This window comes from Petromyzon marinus, unplaced genomic scaffold (genome assembly GCF_048934315.1).
Source record: "Petromyzon marinus isolate PM22_M1 ecotype Great Lakes invasive population unplaced genomic scaffold, UKy_Petmar_22M1.pri1.0 PM_Scaffold_5, whole genome shotgun sequence".
NCBI classification, from domain to species: domain Eukaryota; kingdom Metazoa; phylum Chordata; class Hyperoartia; order Petromyzontiformes; family Petromyzontidae; genus Petromyzon; species Petromyzon marinus.
Genome location: NW_027423501.1, coordinates 3,949,870 through 3,968,580, shown reverse-complemented (window position 1 = coordinate 3,968,580; position 18,711 = coordinate 3,949,870). Strand labels below are relative to the sequence as shown.

The 18,711-nt window shown below is 55.0% G+C and overlaps 1 protein-coding gene across 1 annotated transcript in view; it reads left to right on the top strand.

The window, feature by feature from the left end:
* The window catches only part of LOC116956728 (muscleblind-like protein 3), a 35,286-nt gene that overhangs the window by 5,797 nt on the left and 10,778 nt on the right, over positions 1-18,711 (top strand). Inside the window, exons 2-5 of the mRNA XM_076064521.1 lie at positions 10,068-10,101; positions 11,484-11,927; positions 15,058-15,225; positions 16,785-17,012. Of these exons, the coding sequence (XP_075920636.1) occupies positions 11,637-11,927; positions 15,058-15,225; positions 16,785-17,012 (687 nt within the window). The 5' untranslated portion in view covers positions 10,068-10,101; positions 11,484-11,636. The remainder of the gene's footprint in view (positions 1-10,067; positions 10,102-11,483; positions 11,928-15,057; positions 15,226-16,784; positions 17,013-18,711) is intronic.

Below are 18,711 nucleotides of genomic sequence, written 5' to 3'. Positions count from 1 at the left end.
CTTAAACGTCGTGATCTGAGCGTGGCTTTTTTCACTCCAGCGCTGTCCTCCAGACAGTCTCGTCCCTTCACCTGATGAAGGCCGCTTGTGTTGTGGCCGAAACGTCGTGATTTTTGTTATTTAATTTTTTTACCTACGTGACTTTACCCAATAGAACCAAAGAGTATGGATCCTAGCAGTCACGAAAGCTTCAAATCTAGAATTGTCTGTGTGTCCCCCAGTGAGGTGTATTGGTACAGCCCGCCTGGGTGTCCCCTAGCTCGAGGCAGTCCCCAGGTTACGGCAGGGTTAGGTTCCCGAGAACGATCCGGAAGCCCGAAACTCCCATATGTCGGAAACTGAACAATTCCCCCCACCCAAAATAAACGATGAAATCCCGTAGCCGGAAGAAGTTGTAGCCTCCCGTATTGTGCTGTCGCCCGTTTTATGTGGCTAGCCGCATGGCTTCGCTGTGCGTACGCTCTGCACCACCTACGATTCCTTAATTTCATCGGATATCTACCCTAACACTACCCGAACCCGTAATGAAACTAATGGGACGTAGACTGCGTGCGATTGCTCATGAATACCATGAAACGTTTTAAAAATGTAAATTGTTCACAGAAAGCGGTCACTTCCGAATGTCCGCGTGGCGTGCATCAGGCGAGGCCTCGGCTTCTCTGAGCGCTGTTGGCCGAGACCGTCAGCAACCCAAGTGCACAATGTGTTCAATAAATTGCATGCAGCAAATAACTCATGAATTAAACCTAAACTGAAGGAAAGAGAAAGCGATAAAAACATGGGGGGGTGGGGTGGGGTGGGAAGACAGCTCTAGGCATAGAAAACAATCGTGTAGCACGACAACAACTCCATTTTCCTGACTCCTCGCTCCGCGGTATTCATCCGCCGTGCGGCACTACTGGCTCTCACGTAACTGACGCAAACATTTCCGCGTGGTGATTTTGTTTACGTGATATACGGGAGCATTTGCGTTAGTCGGGCTTTCCGCAACCCTTGGACTGACTCTATCAATGGTTCATTCCGTCTGGGTCCCGCTGTGTATTAATAGTCTAGCTCGTCTGCGTCACCCCTTCGTGTAATAATGGACTGATCCGTCTGGGTCCCGCTGTGTATTAATAGTCTAGCCCGTCTGTGTCACCCCTTCGTGTAATAATGGTCTAATCCGTCTGGGTCCCGCTGTGTATTAATAGTCTAGCCCGTCTGTGTCACCCCTTCGTGTAATAATGGACTAATCCGTCTGGGTCCCGCTGTGTATTAATAGTCTAGCCCGTCTGTGTCACCCCTTCGTGTAATAATGGACTAATCCGTCTGGGTCCCGCTGTGCATTAATAGTCTAGCCCGTCTGCGTCACCCCTTCGTGTAATAATGGACTAATCCATCTGGGTCCCGCTGTGTATTAATAGTCTAACCAGTCTGTGTCACCCCTTCGTGTAATAATGGACTAATCCGTCTGGGTCCCGCTGTGTATTAATAGTCTAGCCCGTCTGCGTCACCCCTTCGCGTAATAATGGACTAATCCGTCTGGGTCCCACTATGTATTGATAGTCTAACCCGTCTGAGTCACCCCTTTGTGTAATAATGGACTAATCCGTCTGGGTCCCGCTGTGTACTGTGAAACCTTGGATTGCGAGTCACTTGGTCTGTGAGTGTTTTGCAAGACGAACACATTTTAAAAAATAAATGTTAATTTGATACACGAGCGATGTCTTGCAATACGAGCAGTACGTACACAGTATACGCTTTGTTTGCCGAGCGTCACGTGATCACAACTGAGCCAATGGTTCTCTCTCTCTCGCTCGGGATTGTGGGTAATCATCTCCCATGCTCAGTCTCAGTGCCTCACTCGTATACTGTTTACTATAGTACTATAGTGTTGTGACCACGTGTATACTGTTTACTACAGTACTATAGTGTTGTGACCACGTGTATACGGTTTACTATAGTACTATAGTGTTGTGACCACGTGTATACTGTTTACTATAGTACTATAGTGTTGTGACCACGTGTATACTGTTTACTATAGCACTATAGTGTTGTGACCACGTGTATACTGTTTACTATAGTACTATAGTATTGTGACCACGTGTATACTGTTTACTATAGTACTATAGTGTTGTGACCACGTGTATACTGTTTACTATAGTACTATAGTATTGTGACCACGTGTATACTGTTTACTATAGTACTATAGTGTTGTGACCACGTGTATACTGTTTACTATAGTACTATAGTGTTGTGACCACGTGTATACTGTTTACTATAGTACTATAGTGTTGTGACCACGTGTATACTGTTTACTACAGTACTATAGTGTTGTGACCACGTATATACTGTTTACTATAGTACTATAGTATTGTGACCACGTGTATACTGTTTACTACAGTACTATAGTGTTGTGACCACGTGTGTGTGCGTAAAGCATGTTTTTATATTGTGTCCAAGTGTAGTGACTGTTCTTTAGTAACTGTACTGCAAGTGAAAGTCGTCCCACACAATAACCCTCCTCCTCCTCTCTCTCGTCTCCCTCACACCAGCCACGATTAAATGTTATTAATAAATTGTATTGCTTTATATTACATTTAAATAATAAAAATATAAAAAAGGTATTTGTATTAAATCATTTTTATATGAATACAGTATTTTTGGGTTGTGGAACGAATCATCTGAGTTTCCATTATTTCTTATGGGGAAATTCGCTTTGATATACGAGTGCTTTGGATTATGAGCACGTTTCCGGAACGAATTATTTCACTTTATTAAAAGTCTAACCCGTCTGGGTCACCCCTCCTCGTGGTGATGGTCTAACCCCTTTGGGTCACCCCTCCTCGTGGTGATGGTCTAACCCCTCTGGGTCACCCCTCCTCGTGGTGATGGTTTAACCCCTCTGGGTCACCCCTCGTGGTGATGGTCTAACCCCTCTGTGTCACCCCTCCTCGTGGTGATGGTCTAACCCCTCTGGGTCACCCCTCGTGGTGATGGTCTAACCTCTCGGGGTCACCCCTCCTCGTGGTGATGGTCTAACCCCTCTGGGTCACCCCTCCTCGTGGTGATGGTCTAACCCCTCTGGTTCACCCCTCGTGGTGATGGTCTAACCCGTCTGGGTCACCCCTCGTGGTGATGGTCTAACCCGTCTGGGTCACCCCTCGTGGTGATGGTCTAACCCCTCTGGGTCACCCCTCGTGATGATGGTCTAACCCTCTGGTTCACCCCTCGTGGTGATGGTTTAACCCCTCTGGGTCACCCCTCCTCGTGGTGATTGTCTAACCCCTCTGGGTCACCCCTCGTGGTGATGGTCTAACCCCTCTGGGTCACCCCTCGTGATGATGGTCTAACCCCTCTGGTTCACCCCTCGTGGTGATGGTTTAACCCCTCTGGGTCACCCCTCCTCGTGGTGATTGTCTAACCCCTCTGGGTCACCCCTCGTGGTGATGGTCTAACCCCTCTGGGTCACCCCTCCTCGTGGTGATGGTCTAACCCCTCTGGGTCACCCCTCGTGGTGATGGTCTAACCCGTCTGGGTCACCCCTCGTGGTGATGGTCTAACCCGTCTGGGTCACCCCTCGTGGTGATGGTCTAACCCGTCTGGGTCACCCCTCGTGGTGATGGTCTAACCCCTCTGGGTCACCCCTCGTGGTGATGGTTTAACCCCTCTGGGTCACCCCTCGTGGTGATGGTCTAACCTCTCTGGGTCACCCCTCCTCGTGGTGATGGTCTAACCCCTCTGGGTCACCCCTCGTGGTGATGGTTTAACCCCTCTGGGTCACCCCTCGTGGTGATGGTCTAACCCCTCTGGGTCACCCCTCGTGGTGATGGTCTAACCCGTCTGGGTCACCCCTCGTGGTGATGGTCTAACCCCTCTGGGTCACCCCTCGTGGTGATGGTCTAACCCCTCTGGGTCACCCCTCGTGGTGATGGTCTAACCCCTCTGGGTCACCCCTCGTGGTGATGGTCTAACCCCTCTGGGTCACCCCTCGTGGTGATGGTCTAACCCCGCTGGGTCACCCCTCGTGTTGATGGTCTAACCCCTCTGGGTCACCCCTCCTCGTGGTGATGGTCTAACCCCTCTGGGTCACCCCTCCTCGTGGTGATGGTCTAAACCCTCTGGGTCACCCCTCGTGGTGATGGTCTAACCCCTCTAGGTCACCCCCCGTGGTGATGGTTTAACCCCTCTGGGTCACCCCTCCTCGTGGTGATGGTCTAACCCCTCTGGGTCACCCCTCGTGGTGATGGTCTAACCCCGCTGGGTCACCCCTCGTGTTGATGGTCTAACCCCTCTGGGTCACCCCTCCTCGTGGTGATGGTCTAACCCCTCTGGGTCACCCCTCCTCGTGGTGATGGTCTAAACCCTCTGGGTCACCCCTCGTGGTGATGGTCTAACCCCTCTAGGTCACCCCCCGTGGTGATGGTTTAACCCCTCTGGGTCACCCCTCCTCGTGGTGATGGTCTAACCCCTCTGGGTCACCCCTCGTGGTGATGGTTTAACCCCTCTGGATCACCCCTCGTGTTGATGGTCTAACCCCTCTGGGTCACCCCTCCTTGTGGTGATGGTCTAACCCCTCTTGGTCACCCCTCGTGGTGATGGTCTAACCCCTCTGGGTCACCCCTCGTGTTAATGGTCTAACCCCTCTGGGTCACCCCTCGTGGTGATGGTCTAACCCCTCTGGGTCACCCCTCGTGGTGATGGTTTAACCCCTCTGGGTCACCCCTCGCGTTGATGGTCTAACCCGTCTGGGTCACCCCTCGTGGTGATGGTCTAACCCGTCTGGGTCACCCCTCGTGGTGATGGTCTAACCCCTCTGGGTCACCCCTCGTGGTGATGGTCTAACCCCTCTGGGTCACCCCTCGTGGTGATGGTCTAACCCCTCTGGGTCACCCCTCGTGGTGATGGTCTAACCCCTCTGGGTCACCCCTCGTGGTGATGGTCTAACCCCGCTGGGTCACCCCTCATGTTGATGGTCTAACCCCTCTGGGTCACCCCTCCTGGTGATGGTCTAACCCCTCTGCGTCACCCCTCGTGGTGATGGTCTAACCCGTCTGGGTCACCCCTCGTGGTGATGGTCTAACCCCTCTGGGTCACCCCTCGTGGTGATGGTCTAACCCCTCTGGGTCACCCCTCGTGGTGATGGTCTAACCCCTCTGGGTCACCCCTCGTGGTGATGGTCTAACCCCTCTGGGTCACCCCTCGTGGTGATGGTCTAACCCCTCTGGGTCACCCCTCGTGGTGATGGTCTAACCCCTCTGGGTCACCCCTCGTGGTGATGGTCTAACCCCTCTGGGTCACCCCTCCTCGTGGTGATGGTCTAACCCCTCTGGGTCACCCCTCGTGGTGATGGTCTAACCCCTCTGGGTCACCCCTCCTCGTGGTGATGGTCTAACCCCTCTGGGTCACCCCTCCTTGTGGTGATGGTCTAACCCGTCTGGGTCACCCCTCGTGGTGATAGTTTAACCCCTCTGGGTCACCCCTCGTGGTGATGGTCTAACCCCTCTGGGTCACCCCTCCTCGTGGTGATAGTCTAACCCCTCTGGGTCACCCCTCCTCGTGGTGATGGTCTAACTCATCTGGGTCACCCCTTGTGATGATAGTTTAACCCCTCTGGGTCACCCCTCGTGGTGATGGTTTAACCCCTCTGGGTCACCCCTCGTGGTGATGGTCTAACCCGTCTGGGTCACCCCTCGTGGTGATAGTTTAACCCCTCTGGGTCACCCCTCGTGGTGATGGTCTAACCCCTCTGGGTCACCCCTCGTGGTGATGGTCTAACCCCTCTGGGTCACCCCTCCGTGTATTAATGGTTTAGTCCGTCTGGGTCACCCCTCGTGGTGATGGTCTAACCCCTCTGGGTCACCCCTCCTCGTGGTGATGGTCTAACCCCTCTGGGTCACCCCTCGTGTTGATGGTCTAACCCCTCAGGGTCACCCCTCCGTGTATTAATGGTTTAGTCCGTCTGGGTCACCCCTCGTGGTGATGGTCTAACCCCTCTGGGTCACCCCTCCTCGTGGTGATGGTCTAACCCCTCTGGGTCACCCCTCGTGTTGATGGTCTAACCCCTCAGGGTCACCCCTCCGTGTATTAATGGTTTAGACCGTCTGGGAGTTTCCCCCCCCCCCCTGCTGAAGTGTAATGGTGAAGTCTGTCTGGGTTTCCAGCTTCTGATTGGACGCGAATGTGTGAGTGAAGCCCACACACACACACGCTGTATAATAATATAGAATTATTCATGATGATGATTATTATTGACACATACACAGCTATTGTACGTACACTGTGCAATCACTATCGTATCGCATGCACAATTATAATCGAATACATATACAGAGACAAAGATCACCCGTATAGCCTGTAACAGGCTGCAGGGGCAAGTGCTGTTAGCGAGCAGCACCTATGAAGGCCGGCAAGGCACACGAGGGGGTGGGTGGCCAGCACCACGCCCGGCCGCCTTTGTCTCCCCAGTGGCGATGTTTACTACACACCGCACCAGGTACTCATTTGAGGCTGAGTCGACCTAGGGGAGGCCCAGGACCGGTTCAGATAATCGTCACCGGTGCTGGCCGTGAGCGGGAATCAAACCCGGGTCGCTGGGTTCATAGCGCAGCGTAGCGCTAACCACTACACCCACCACTCCCCACACAGACACACACCCACACACACAAAAAAGATCCCCCGTATAGCCTGGACAGACTGTAGGGGCAAGTGCTGTGAGCGAGCACCTATGGAGGCTGGAACGGTACACAAGGGGGTGGGTGGGCAGCACCACGCCCGACCGCCTTTGTCTCCCTAGTGGCAATGTTTACACACCGCACCAGGTACTCATTTGAGGCTGAGTCGACCTAGGGGAGGCCCACATACCCACACACACCCACACACATAGACACACACAACCACACACACCCACAGACACACAGACACACACCCACACACATATACACACACATACACACACACCCACACATACATACACGCACACATACACACACACATACACACCCCCCCACACATATACACACACACCCACACATACATACACACACACATACACACACCCATACACATACACACCCCCACACATATACACACATACCCACACATACACACACACATACACACACCCACATACATACATACACACATACATACACACACATACACACGCCCACACCCCCACGCCCACTCCGTCACTGCAGCGCCACCCGCGTGGTGGACGCCTCCGCCACGGGCAGCACGAAGAGCGCTGCTGATGATGATCATGATCATCATCATGATCATGATCATCACGCCGCTCGTGCTGATCCTGCTGCTGATAATACTGATAGCATGAAGGGTTCTCACGGGGTACTGCTGCTGATGATGATGATGCTGCTACTACTACAGTATGAAGTTTACTTACTATTTGCTGCTGATGATGATGACGCTGCTGATGATGATGATGACACTGCTGATGATGATAACACTGATGATAATGCTGCTACTACTACAGTGTAAAGTTTACTTACTATTTGCTGATGATGATGACGACACTGCTGATGATGATGACACTGCTGATGATGATAACACTGATGATGATGATGACGACACTGCTGATGATGATAACACTGATGATGATGCTGCTACTACTACAGTGTGAAGGGTATTAAGTCTTTGCTGATGATGATGATGCTGCTACTACTACAGTATGAAGTTTACTTACTATTTGCTGATGATGATGACGACACTGCTGATGATGATGACACTGCTGATGATGATAACACTGATGATGATAACACTGATGATGATGATAACACTGATGATGATGATGCTGCTACTACTACAGTGTGAAGGGTATTAAGTATTTGCTGATGATGATGATGCTGCTACTACTACAGTATGAAGTTTACTTACTATTTGCTGCTGATGATGATGACGCTGCTGATGATGATGATGCTGCTGCAACTACAGTGTGAAGGGTACTCACTGCTGATGATGTTGATGACACTGCTGATGATGATGACACTGCTGCTGATGATGATGACACTGCTGATGATGATGACGACACTGCTGCTGATGATGACGACACTGCTGATGATGACGACACTGCTGCTGATGATGATGACACTGCTGATGATGATGACACTGCTGATGATGACACTGCTGATGATGGCACTGCTGATGATGATGACGACACTGCTGATGATGACGACACTGCTGATGATGATGACGACACTGCTGATGATGATGACGACACTGCTGATGATGATGACACTGCTGATGATGTTGATGACACTGCTGATGATGATGATGACACTGCTGATGATGATGACGACACTGCTGCTGATGATGATGACACTGCTGATGATGATAACACTGCTGCTGCTGATGATGACGACACTGCTGATGATGACACTGCTGATGATGACGACACTGCTGATAATGATGACGACACTGCTGATGATGACACTGCTGCTGATGATGATGACACTGCTGATGATGACACTGCTGATGATGTTGACGACATTGCTGATGATGATGACGACACTGCTGCTGATGATGATGACACTGCTGATGATGATGACACTGCTGATGATGACACTGCTGCTGATGATGACGACACTGCTGATGATGATGACGACACTGCTGATGATGATGACGACACTGCTGCTGATGATGATGACACTGCTGATGATGATGACACTGCTGATGATGATGACACTGCTGATGATGACACTGCTGCTGATGATGACGACACTGCTGATGATGATGACGACACTGCTGATGATGATGACGACACTGCTGGGTGTAGCGGGGCTAAGACTGCAGTGGGCTGTGTCAGTCACTGCCTGTCTCTCTGTGTCTCTCTGTGTGTCTCTCTGTGTCTCTCTGTGTGTCTCTGTGTGTCTCTGTGTCTCTCTGTGTGTCTCTCTGTGTCTCTCTGTGTGTCTTTGTGTCTCTCTGTGTCTCTGTGTGTGTCTCTCTGTGTGTCTCTGTGTGTCTCTCTCTCTCTGTGTGTCTCTCTGTGTGTGTCTCTGTGTCTCTCTGTGTGTTTCTGTGTGTGTCTCTGTGTGTCTCTGTGTGTCTCTGTGTGTCTCTCTGTGTGTCTCTCTCTGTGTGTCTCTGTGTGTGTGTCTCTCTGTGTGTGTCTCTCTGTGTGTCTCTCTGTGTGTCTCTGTGTGTCTCTCTCTGTGTGTCTCTCTGTGTGTCCATCTCTCTGTGTCTCTCTGTGTGTCTCTCTCTGTGTCTCTCTCTCTGTCTCTCTGTGTCTCTATGTGTGTCTCTCTTTGTGTGTCTCTGTGTGTCTCTCTGTCTCTCTCTGTGTCTCTGTGTGTGTCTCTCTCTGTGTCTGTGTGTGTCTCTCTGTGTGTCTCTCTGTGTGTCTCTCTGTCTCTCTCTGTGTCTCTGTGTGTCTCTCTCTCTGTGTCTCTCTGTGTGTGTCTTTCTGTGTGTCTCTCTGTGCGTCTCTCTGTGTCTCTCTCTGTGTGTCACTGTGTGTCTCTCTGCGTGTGTCTCTCTGTGTGTGTCTCTCTGTGTGTCTCTCTCTGTGTGTCTCTCTCTGTGTGTCTCTCTCTGTGTCTCTCTCTCTGTGTGTCTCTCTCTGTGTGTCTCTCTGTGTCTCTGTGTGTCTCTCTCTGTGTAACGTGCGTGTGTGTAACGTGCGTAACACACGCGTGTGTAACACGCGTGTGTAACGTGCGTGTGTGTAACATGTGCGTAACGCGTGCGTAACGTGCGTGTGTGTAACACGTGTGTAACACGCGTGTGTAACGTGCGTGTGTGTAACATGTGTGTAACACGCGTGCGTAACGTGCGTGTGTGTAACGTGCGTGTGTGTAACATGTGTGTAACACGCGTGTGTAACGTGTGTAACGCGCGTGTGCGTAACGTGCGTATGTGTAACGTGCGTGTGTGTAACACGTGTGTGTAACAGGCGTGTGTGTAACACGTGCGTAACACGCGTGCGTAACGTGCGTGTGTGTAACGTGCGTGTAACATGTGTGTAACACGCGTGTGTAACGTGCGTGTGTGTAACACGTGCGTAACACGCGTGTGTGTAACAGGCGTGTAACAGGCGTGCGCAAACCCCAACCCTTCCTGTGTTCCAGGTCACCACGAAGTCTGCATCAAGGGCTTGTCAGTGTAAGTCACCAGCTACAGCTCCCCATGTGCCCGGATGTTGACTACCTCGCCTGGTACGCAGGAGGTCGCGGTACCATCCCGACCCTGACGCCTGCTGCTGCTGCTGTTTATTTTGAGTTTGTGTCTTTCTTTCTGTCTCCCCGTGGTGGTCGCGTGGATTTTACTCCGGGTTCTCTGTTCAGAGGGCAGATCAGCTCCACGGTAGGTCCTGGTGTCAAGGACATGGGCTCGCATCCGCTGGTCGGTCACTATGCAGTCCAGCAGATGTTCTTGCTTGGACCCGGCATGCATCCATGATGTTGTGTGGATGCGCCGATGCCGGAACAGCGTGTTGGTGATTACAAGCCCATGGGCTGCACAAAAATCTAGCAGCCTCCAACCGTTGTTATTGAGCTGATCTGGCCCATGCCTTCCAATCACTCCAGACCAGGTGCCAGTATCATGACCAACTCGGGCATTGAAGTCACCCTACAAGATGACTCTATCCCGAGGGGCCACTTTAGCCAGCACCTGTGACAGGAGGTCATAGAAGGCATCCGACTCATCGGCCTTGCCTGCATCCCTCCACGGATGTTCGTCTTCGGTGGGGGCATAAGTAACCACGACCACCACTCCTCGCCTCCGGTTGATTGGAAGGCGAGCCCAAAGTAGCCTGGGGCTTACAGCTTCCCACACTTCACCGCCACGCTCCCACGCCCCCTTCATTATTTTGTTCAGAAGAAGAGCCACACCCTGTTGTTTGGTGGTCTCCTGCCCCGAGTAGAGGACTGTCCACCCCTCTTGGTGGCCGGAGCCAGAACTGGTCCACCAGACCTCCTGAATGCCACAGAGATCCAGGCGGTACCGGTCCAGCTCCCGACAGAGGAGTGGCAGCCTCTCCTCCGCAGTGAGCGTTGGAACATTCCACGTGGCCACACGAAGTGGTTTTTTGTTGTTTCTGGAGGAGCCCCGAGGGTAGATATTCAATCTCCTGGCTCCGCCAATTGGGGTTTGGCCAGGAGACGTCATAGACGCCGGGCCCCCCGGGGCCTCTGGCACAAGCTTATTTATTAGATATGTTTCACGTGGTTTAGTGGTAATTTATTGAAGGTGGAGGGGTCACCAGCCCCCCGCACGCGTCCAGAGCCCCCGTTTAGCCACTGTGGTGGTCACAGACGCCATGAGGGGAGGGGCCAATCTCAGTTGGCCCTCCGCCCACGGCACTGCCCACCACAGCGTTGCCCGTCCGGCACCACGTGGAGGTAGGGGCTTGTTTTTGCCGGACCATCATCATCACCAACACTATCGTCACCATTACCGCCACCACCGCCGCCACCACCACCACCGTCATCGCCATTTTCTCTCAACCACCGCTCAAGCCTCACTGAGTTGGGGGCCTCTAGGTGAGCGGTGAGCGGTGAGCGGAGGAGGAGGAGGAGGCGTGGAGGCGGAGTGGCGTGAGTGGAGGTGGAGTGGAGGTGGAGTGGAGGAGGAGTGGAGGAGGAGTGGAGGAGGAGTGGAGGAGGAGTGGAGGAGGAGTGGAGGAGGAGGAGGGCATGGAGGCGGTGCCGTCTCCGTCACTGTCTCCGTCGCTGGTGGCGCACCACCACCACCACCAGCAGCAGCAGCAGCAGCACCACCAGCACCAGCAGCACCACCAGCAGCAGCAGGCGGTGGCTGTGGTGCGCGACGCGGCCCGCGACCCCCGCTGGCTCACGCTGGAGGTGTGCCGTGAGTTCCAGCGGGGGGCTTGCACGCGGCCCCACGCCGACTGCCGCTTTGCCCACCCCTCAGCGGCGTGCCACGTGGAGGGGGGCCGCGTCACCGCCTGCTTCGACTCGCTCAAGGCGAGCCCGCGCACGCACGCCCGCACACACTCGCACACTCGCACACACACACTCACACTCACGCGCTCACACACACTCACACACTCGCACGCGCTCACACACACTCGCACACTCGCACTCACACTCACACACACTCGCACACACACACTCACACACTCACGCACTCACACACACTCACACACTCGCACACTCACGCACTCACGCACTCACACACACTCACACACTCACGCACTCACACACACACACTCGCTCACGCACTCACACACTCGCTCACACACACACTCACACACTCGCTCACACACTCACACACACTCACACGCACTCGCACACACAACAACAACAACCGCCATTCGCCATTAAGTGGCGGTGACGTCACCACGACGCTTGTGCCAGGCTATGTGCACCCTGAGGCCACGTGAAGTGTCGAACGCCCGCTGGCAAGAGGTCACGGGGCAGACCCAGGTGCCACGGGTCGACTGACTGAGATGACTGGCTGATGCACCACCTGTGCCCCCTACTGTGCCAACCTGCTGTGCTTTAGCCACCCGGCGCTCCGCTCGTTGTTCTGAGCGTCGCTCCTCCGTCCTCCGTTGTTGTTGGAGGGCGACTGCCTCCAACTGCCCAGTAGCGTCCTTCACGAGCCTCCTCCACAGAGGCCGATCTTGACACCGCTGGTACCAGTCATCGGCAAGTCCACTCAGCTCCACGTCCTCCTGTACCACATCACTCCATCTCTTCTCTAGCCCGTGCCGCGCCCGCTTAGCCCCCTCAATCCGGCCGAACAAAAGCTGTTTCGGCATGCGGTGGCTGGGCATGCGGGCTACGTGACCCAGCCATCGCAGCCTTGCCCGCCGGAGGAGCTCACCGATGGGACCTTGCCCAGATCTTTCAAGGATTTGTGAGCTCCTCACACAATCCAGTCTGGTTAAACCCAGGATGGATCGTAGGCAGGCCAGCCTAAATGTTTCTAACTGGCGAAGATGTTCCATTAGGGGGGTCCACGTTTTGCAAGCGTAGAGAAGGGAGGGAATGACCGTGGCCGAGAAGACCTGAAGCTTAGTGCGGAGCGACAGACCAGGTAGCTTCCACACAGCGTTACGCAACCGATGAAAATATATTGCTGCTCGACTGATTCGGAGTGAGACCTCTGCTGTTATACTGGAGCCAGTCATAAGCACACTGCCCAGGTATGGGAAACTCTCCACTCTCTCCACAACTGCCCCATCACCGATTGGGAGTTGTGGGGGTGGAGTGTCCGATGGTACAAAATACCCAGGCAGGTGCTTAGTTTTGGTGGGGCTGATGGTAAGGCCCCACCTCTTAGTGGCACGCTCCAGTCTCAGCAGCAGCATCTCCAACTCCTCCTCTGACTGAGCAGCTATTACCAAATCATCAGCATACATAACGTGGTTGAGCAATAGGGAGCCATCCCTTGACCGCACCCGGGCATCAATCAGCCTCCCATTATATCTGTACCATATGGAGATTCCCCCGGTACAGCTATTGAAGGCTTCACGAACTACGTGGTCAAAATAGATGTTAAGTAATGTGGGAGCCAGAGGACATCCCTGTCGCACCCCAAGGTGTACAGGGAATGGCTCTGACTCCCGGCCACGTAGTTTTACCCGGGCCTGCTCACCATCATGAAGGTCCTTAATGATCGTGAGCAGAGGGTCAGGAACTCCAAAAGCACGAAGAACAACCCAGAGCATAGGCCTACTGATGGTATCATAGGCCTTGACCAGGTCAATAAAGCAGAGATGTAGGTCTTGCTGGAATTCCCTACACCTCTGCTGCAGCAGACGGACAGAAAATATGGCATCTGTGCAGGACCGCCCTTTCCTGAAACCGCATTGGGGCTCCGCAAGCCTCTCCTCAGCGTGCCTGGCGAGGCGATGTTGAATAATCCTTGCCAGGACCTTTCCCGGCACACTGAGGAGTGAGATGCCCCTGTAGTTGTTACAGTCTGTGCGATCCCCCTTCTTAAAGAGGGGGACCACCAGGGCATCCTTCCAATCCTGCGGAACCCGTCCAGTGGTCCAGACTGTTGTTATGATGTCATATTGGGCAGTCTGTGCACAAACGCCACCCTCCCTCAGCATTTCGCTTGGGAGATCATCTCTGCCCGCTGCCTTTCCTGGTCTCAGACTCTGGATCGCCCTCAGTACTTCCTGAACAGATGGCACCTCAGCCAGCCACTCGCAGGCACCACAGCCTCAGCAGGGTCATCCCCATTTGTCCCATGATGTTTTCCTGGCTGAGGGATTTTCCCTCCCCCAGGACCTCACAGAAATTCTCAGCAAATCTGCAAACCTGTTCCTGGGGGTCGGAGATTGGATCACCGTTTTTTCCCCAAATGATGGGAATAGGTGTGGCACTGCAGGTTACTTTTTTGATGGAGTTAAATAGAGATTTGTGATCGCGGGCCACTGAGGCAGACTCCATCTCCTCAGCAACCCGCGACCACCACCCATCCTTGCAGCGCCTCACGGCTCTCCGAACCTCCGAGCGAAGGCTGCGGTAAGCCTCCTCATTCTCTCACGTGGGATTCTGTAGCCCATGACAGTGGGCCTGTCGCTTTTTCTCAAATATCCTGAACACCTCCTCTGTCAGCCAGGGTCTCTGGGGAGGTCTGGACCGCGTACCCAAAGCAGCCAATGCAGCTGCATGAGTGACAGTCCTAAACCTCGCCCATTTACCCTCGACAGCAGGAGGAGTGGGGGACGATGCCAACCCCAGCCGCAAGCGATGATGAAATTCTCGCTTGCAACTTTCATCAGATAACTGAGACCAGGCCACTTTAGGTCGGAATGGGGTCCTGGGTATACACCCACCACCAGAGCGGAAGAATGGCAGGCGCATCTTACAGATGACTAGTCGATGGTCAGAGGGCACATCAGCTCCACGGTAGGTCCTGGTGTCAAGGACATGGGCTCGCATCCGCCGGTCCGTCACTACGTAGTCCAGCAGATGTTCTCGCTTGGACCCGGCGTGCACGATGTTGTGTGGATGCGCCGATGCGGGAACAGCGTGTTGGTGATTACAAGCCCATGGGCCGACTCGCCCGCCCGCCCGCCCGCCCACTCGCGGCTCGGAGCGAGCGGCGATCACCGTCCCATCTGTCCTGCAGGGCCGTTGCACCAGGGAGAACTGCAAGTACCTGCACCCGCCGCCACACCTGAAGACACAGCTGGAGATCAACGGGAGGAACAATCTCATCCAGCAGAAGCTGCTCACCCAGCAGATGCACAGCCTGGCCGGACCGGCCGTACTGCCTGGTCAGCCCATGCAGTCCCTGGTGAGTGTTGTCAACGGGATGGTGAGTGGGCTGGGGTGGGTGAGTGGGTGGGTCAGTGGGTGAGAGGGTGAGTCGGTGGGTGGGTGAATGGGTGAATGGGTCAGTGGGTGCATGGGATTTCTGGGTGGGCGGGGTGGGGTGGGTGGATGGATGAGTGGGTGGGCGGGTGGATGGATGGATGGCTGAGTGAGTGGGTGGATGGCTGAGTGGGTGGGTGAGTGAATGAGTGAGTGAGTGTGTGGGTGGGTGAGTGATTGAATGGGTGGATGAGTGAGTGGGTGAGTGAGTGATTGATTGAGTGGGTGGATAAGTGAGTGAGTGACTGATTGAGTGCATGGGTGGGTGGGTGAGTGATTGAATGGGTGAGTGAGTGGGTGAGTGAGTGAGTGATTGAGTGAATGATTGAGTGGCGTGGGTAAGTGAGTGAGTGAGTGATTGAGTGGGTGGGTGGGTGAGTGAGTGATTGAGTGGGTGGGTAAAGTGAGTGAGTGATTGAGTGCGTGGGTGGGTGAGTGATTGAATGGGTGGGTAAGTGAGTGGGTGAGTGAGTGGATGAGTGAGTGATTGAGTGAGTGAGTAGGTGGGTGAGTGAGTGAGTGATTGAGTGGGTGGGTAAGTGAGTGAGTGATTGATTGAGTGAGTGATTGAGTGGATGAGTGATTGAGTGAGTGATTGAGTGAGTGATTGAGTGAGTGATTGAGTGGGTGGGTGAGTGATTGAGTGAGTGATTGAGTGGGTGGGTAAGTGAGTGAGTGAGTGGGTGGGTGAGTTGGTGGGTGAGTGATTGAGTTGGTGGCTAAGTGAGTGGGTGAGTGAGTGAGTGATGGAGTGGGTGGGTAAGTGAGTGAGTGAGTGATTGAGTGATTGAGTGAGTGATTGAGTGGGTGGGTAAGTGAGTGAGTGAGTGTATGAGTGAGTGAGTGGGTGAGTGGGTGAGTGAGTGAGTGGGTGGGTGGGTGAGTGAGTAAGTGAGTGATTGAGTGAGTGGATGAGTGAGTAGGTGAGTGGGTGAGTGAGTGGGTGAGTGAGTGAGTAAGTGAGTGAGTGAGTGATTGATTGAGTGAATGAGTGAGTGGGTGAGTTGAGTGGGTGAGTGAGTGGGTGAGTGAGTGAGTAGGTGAGTAAGTGAGTGAGTGAATAGGTGAGTGAGTGAGTAGGTGAGTGAGTGAGTGAGTGGGTGAGTGAGTGAGTGGGTGAGTGGGTGAGTGAGTGAGTGGGTGAGTGAGTGAGTGAGTGGGTGAGTGGGTGAGTGAGTGAGTGGGTGAGTGAGTGAGTGAGTGGGTGAGTGAGTGAGTAAGTGAGTGAGTGGGTGAGTGAGTAGGTGAGTGAGTGAGTGGGTGAGTGAGTGGGTGAGTGGGTGAGTGAGTAAGTGAGTGAGTGAGTAGGTGAGTGAGTGAGTGAGTAGGTGAGTGGGTGAGTGAGTGAGTGGGTGAGTGAGTGGGTGAGTGAGTGAGTGAGTGGGTGAGTGAGTGAGTGAGTGGGTGAGTGAGTGAGTAGGTGAGTAAGTGAGTAAGTGAGTGAGTGTCTCTCTCTGTCTGCCTCCTCCTCCTCCTCCTCAGATCTTTCCTTTCGGCGCTGGTCTGGGCCTGGGCTCCCCGGGGGCGGGCGCCGGGCCCCAGGGTTTCGGCCCTTACCTGGGCCCCGTGCCTCCAGGCCTGGGCCTGGTCCCGCACGACCTCCTGCCGCCCCCCGGGGGTGCCGGCGTCGTCCTGCCGGTGGGCGGCGGGGGGGGCCCCCCGGGCCACCTGCAGGCCCTGCACGTGGCACCCCGCACAGACCGCCTCGAGGTATGGCCCAGGGGCCGTGTGACCCAGGGGCCATGTGACCAACGGGCCATGTGATCCAGGGGCCATGTGACCAAGGGGCCATGTGACCAAGGGGCCATGTGACCCAGGGACCATGTGACCAAGGGGCCATGTGACCAACGGGCCATGTGATCCAGGGGCCATGTGACCCACGGGCCATGTGACCCAGGTGCCATGTGACCAACGGGCCATGTGACCCAGGGGCCATGTGACCAACGGGCCATGTGATCCAGGGGCCATGTGACCCAGGGGCCATGCGACCAACGGGCCATGTGATCCAGGGGCCATGTGACCCAGGGGCCATGTGACCCAGGGGCCATGTGACCCAGGGGCCATGTGACCCAGGGGCCATGTGACCCAACGGGCCATGTGATCCAGGGGCCATGTGACCCAGGGGCCATGTGACCAAGGGGCCATGTGACCAAGGGGCCATGTGATCCAGGGGCCATGTGACCCAGGGGCCATGTGACCAACGGGCCATGTGATCCAGGGGCCATGTGACCCAGGGGCCATGTGACCCAACGGGCCATGTGATCCAGGGGCCATGTGACCCAGGGGCCATGTGACCAAGGGGCCATGTGACCAAGGGGCCATGTGACCCAGGGACCATGTGACCAAGGGGCCATGTGACCAACGGGCCATGTGATCCAGGGGCCATGTGACCCAGGGGCCATGTGACCAAGGGGACATGTGACCAAGGGGCCATGTGACCCAGGGACCATGTGACCAAGGGGCCATGTGACCAACGGGCCATGTGATCCAGGGGCCATGTGACCCACGGGCCATGTGACCCAGGGGCCATGTGACCAACGGGCCATGTGACCCAGGGGTCATGTGACCAACGGGCCATGTGATCCAGGGGCCATGTGACCCAGGGGCCATGTGACCAACGGGCCATGTGATCCAGGGGCCATGTGACCCAGGGGCCATGTGACCCAGGGGCCATGTGACCCAGGGGCCATGTGACCCAGGGACCATGTGACCAAGGGGACATGTGACCAAGGGGCCATGTGACCCAGGGACCATGTGACCAAGGGGCCATGTGACCAACGGGCCATGTGATCCAGGGGCCATGTGACCCAGGGGCCATGTGACCAAGGGGACATGTGACCAAGGGGCCATGTGACCCAGGGACCATGTGACCAAGGGGCCATGTGACCAACGGGCCATGTGATCCAGGGGCCATGTGACCCAGGGGCCATGTGACCCAGGGGCCATGTAACCCAGGGACCATGTGACCAAGGGGCCATGTGACCAACGGGCCATGTGACCCAGGGGCCATGTGACCCAGGGGCCATGTGACCCAGGGACCATGTGACCAAGGGGCCATGTGACCAATGGGCCATGTGACCCAGGGTCCATGTGACCCAGGGGCCATGTGACCAACGGGCCATGTGATCCAGGGGCCATGTGACCCAGGGGCCATGTGACCCAGGGGCCATGTGACCCAGGGGCCATGTGACCCAACGGGCCATGTGATCCAGGGGCCATGTGACCCAGGGGCCATGTGACCAAGGGGCCATGTGACCCAGGGACCATGTGACCAAGGGGACATGTGACCAAGGGGCCATGTGACCCAGGGACCATGTGACCAAGGGGCCATGTGACCAACGGGCCATGTGATCCAGGGGCCATGTGACCCAGGGGCCATGTGACCAAGGGGCCATGTGACCAAGGGGCC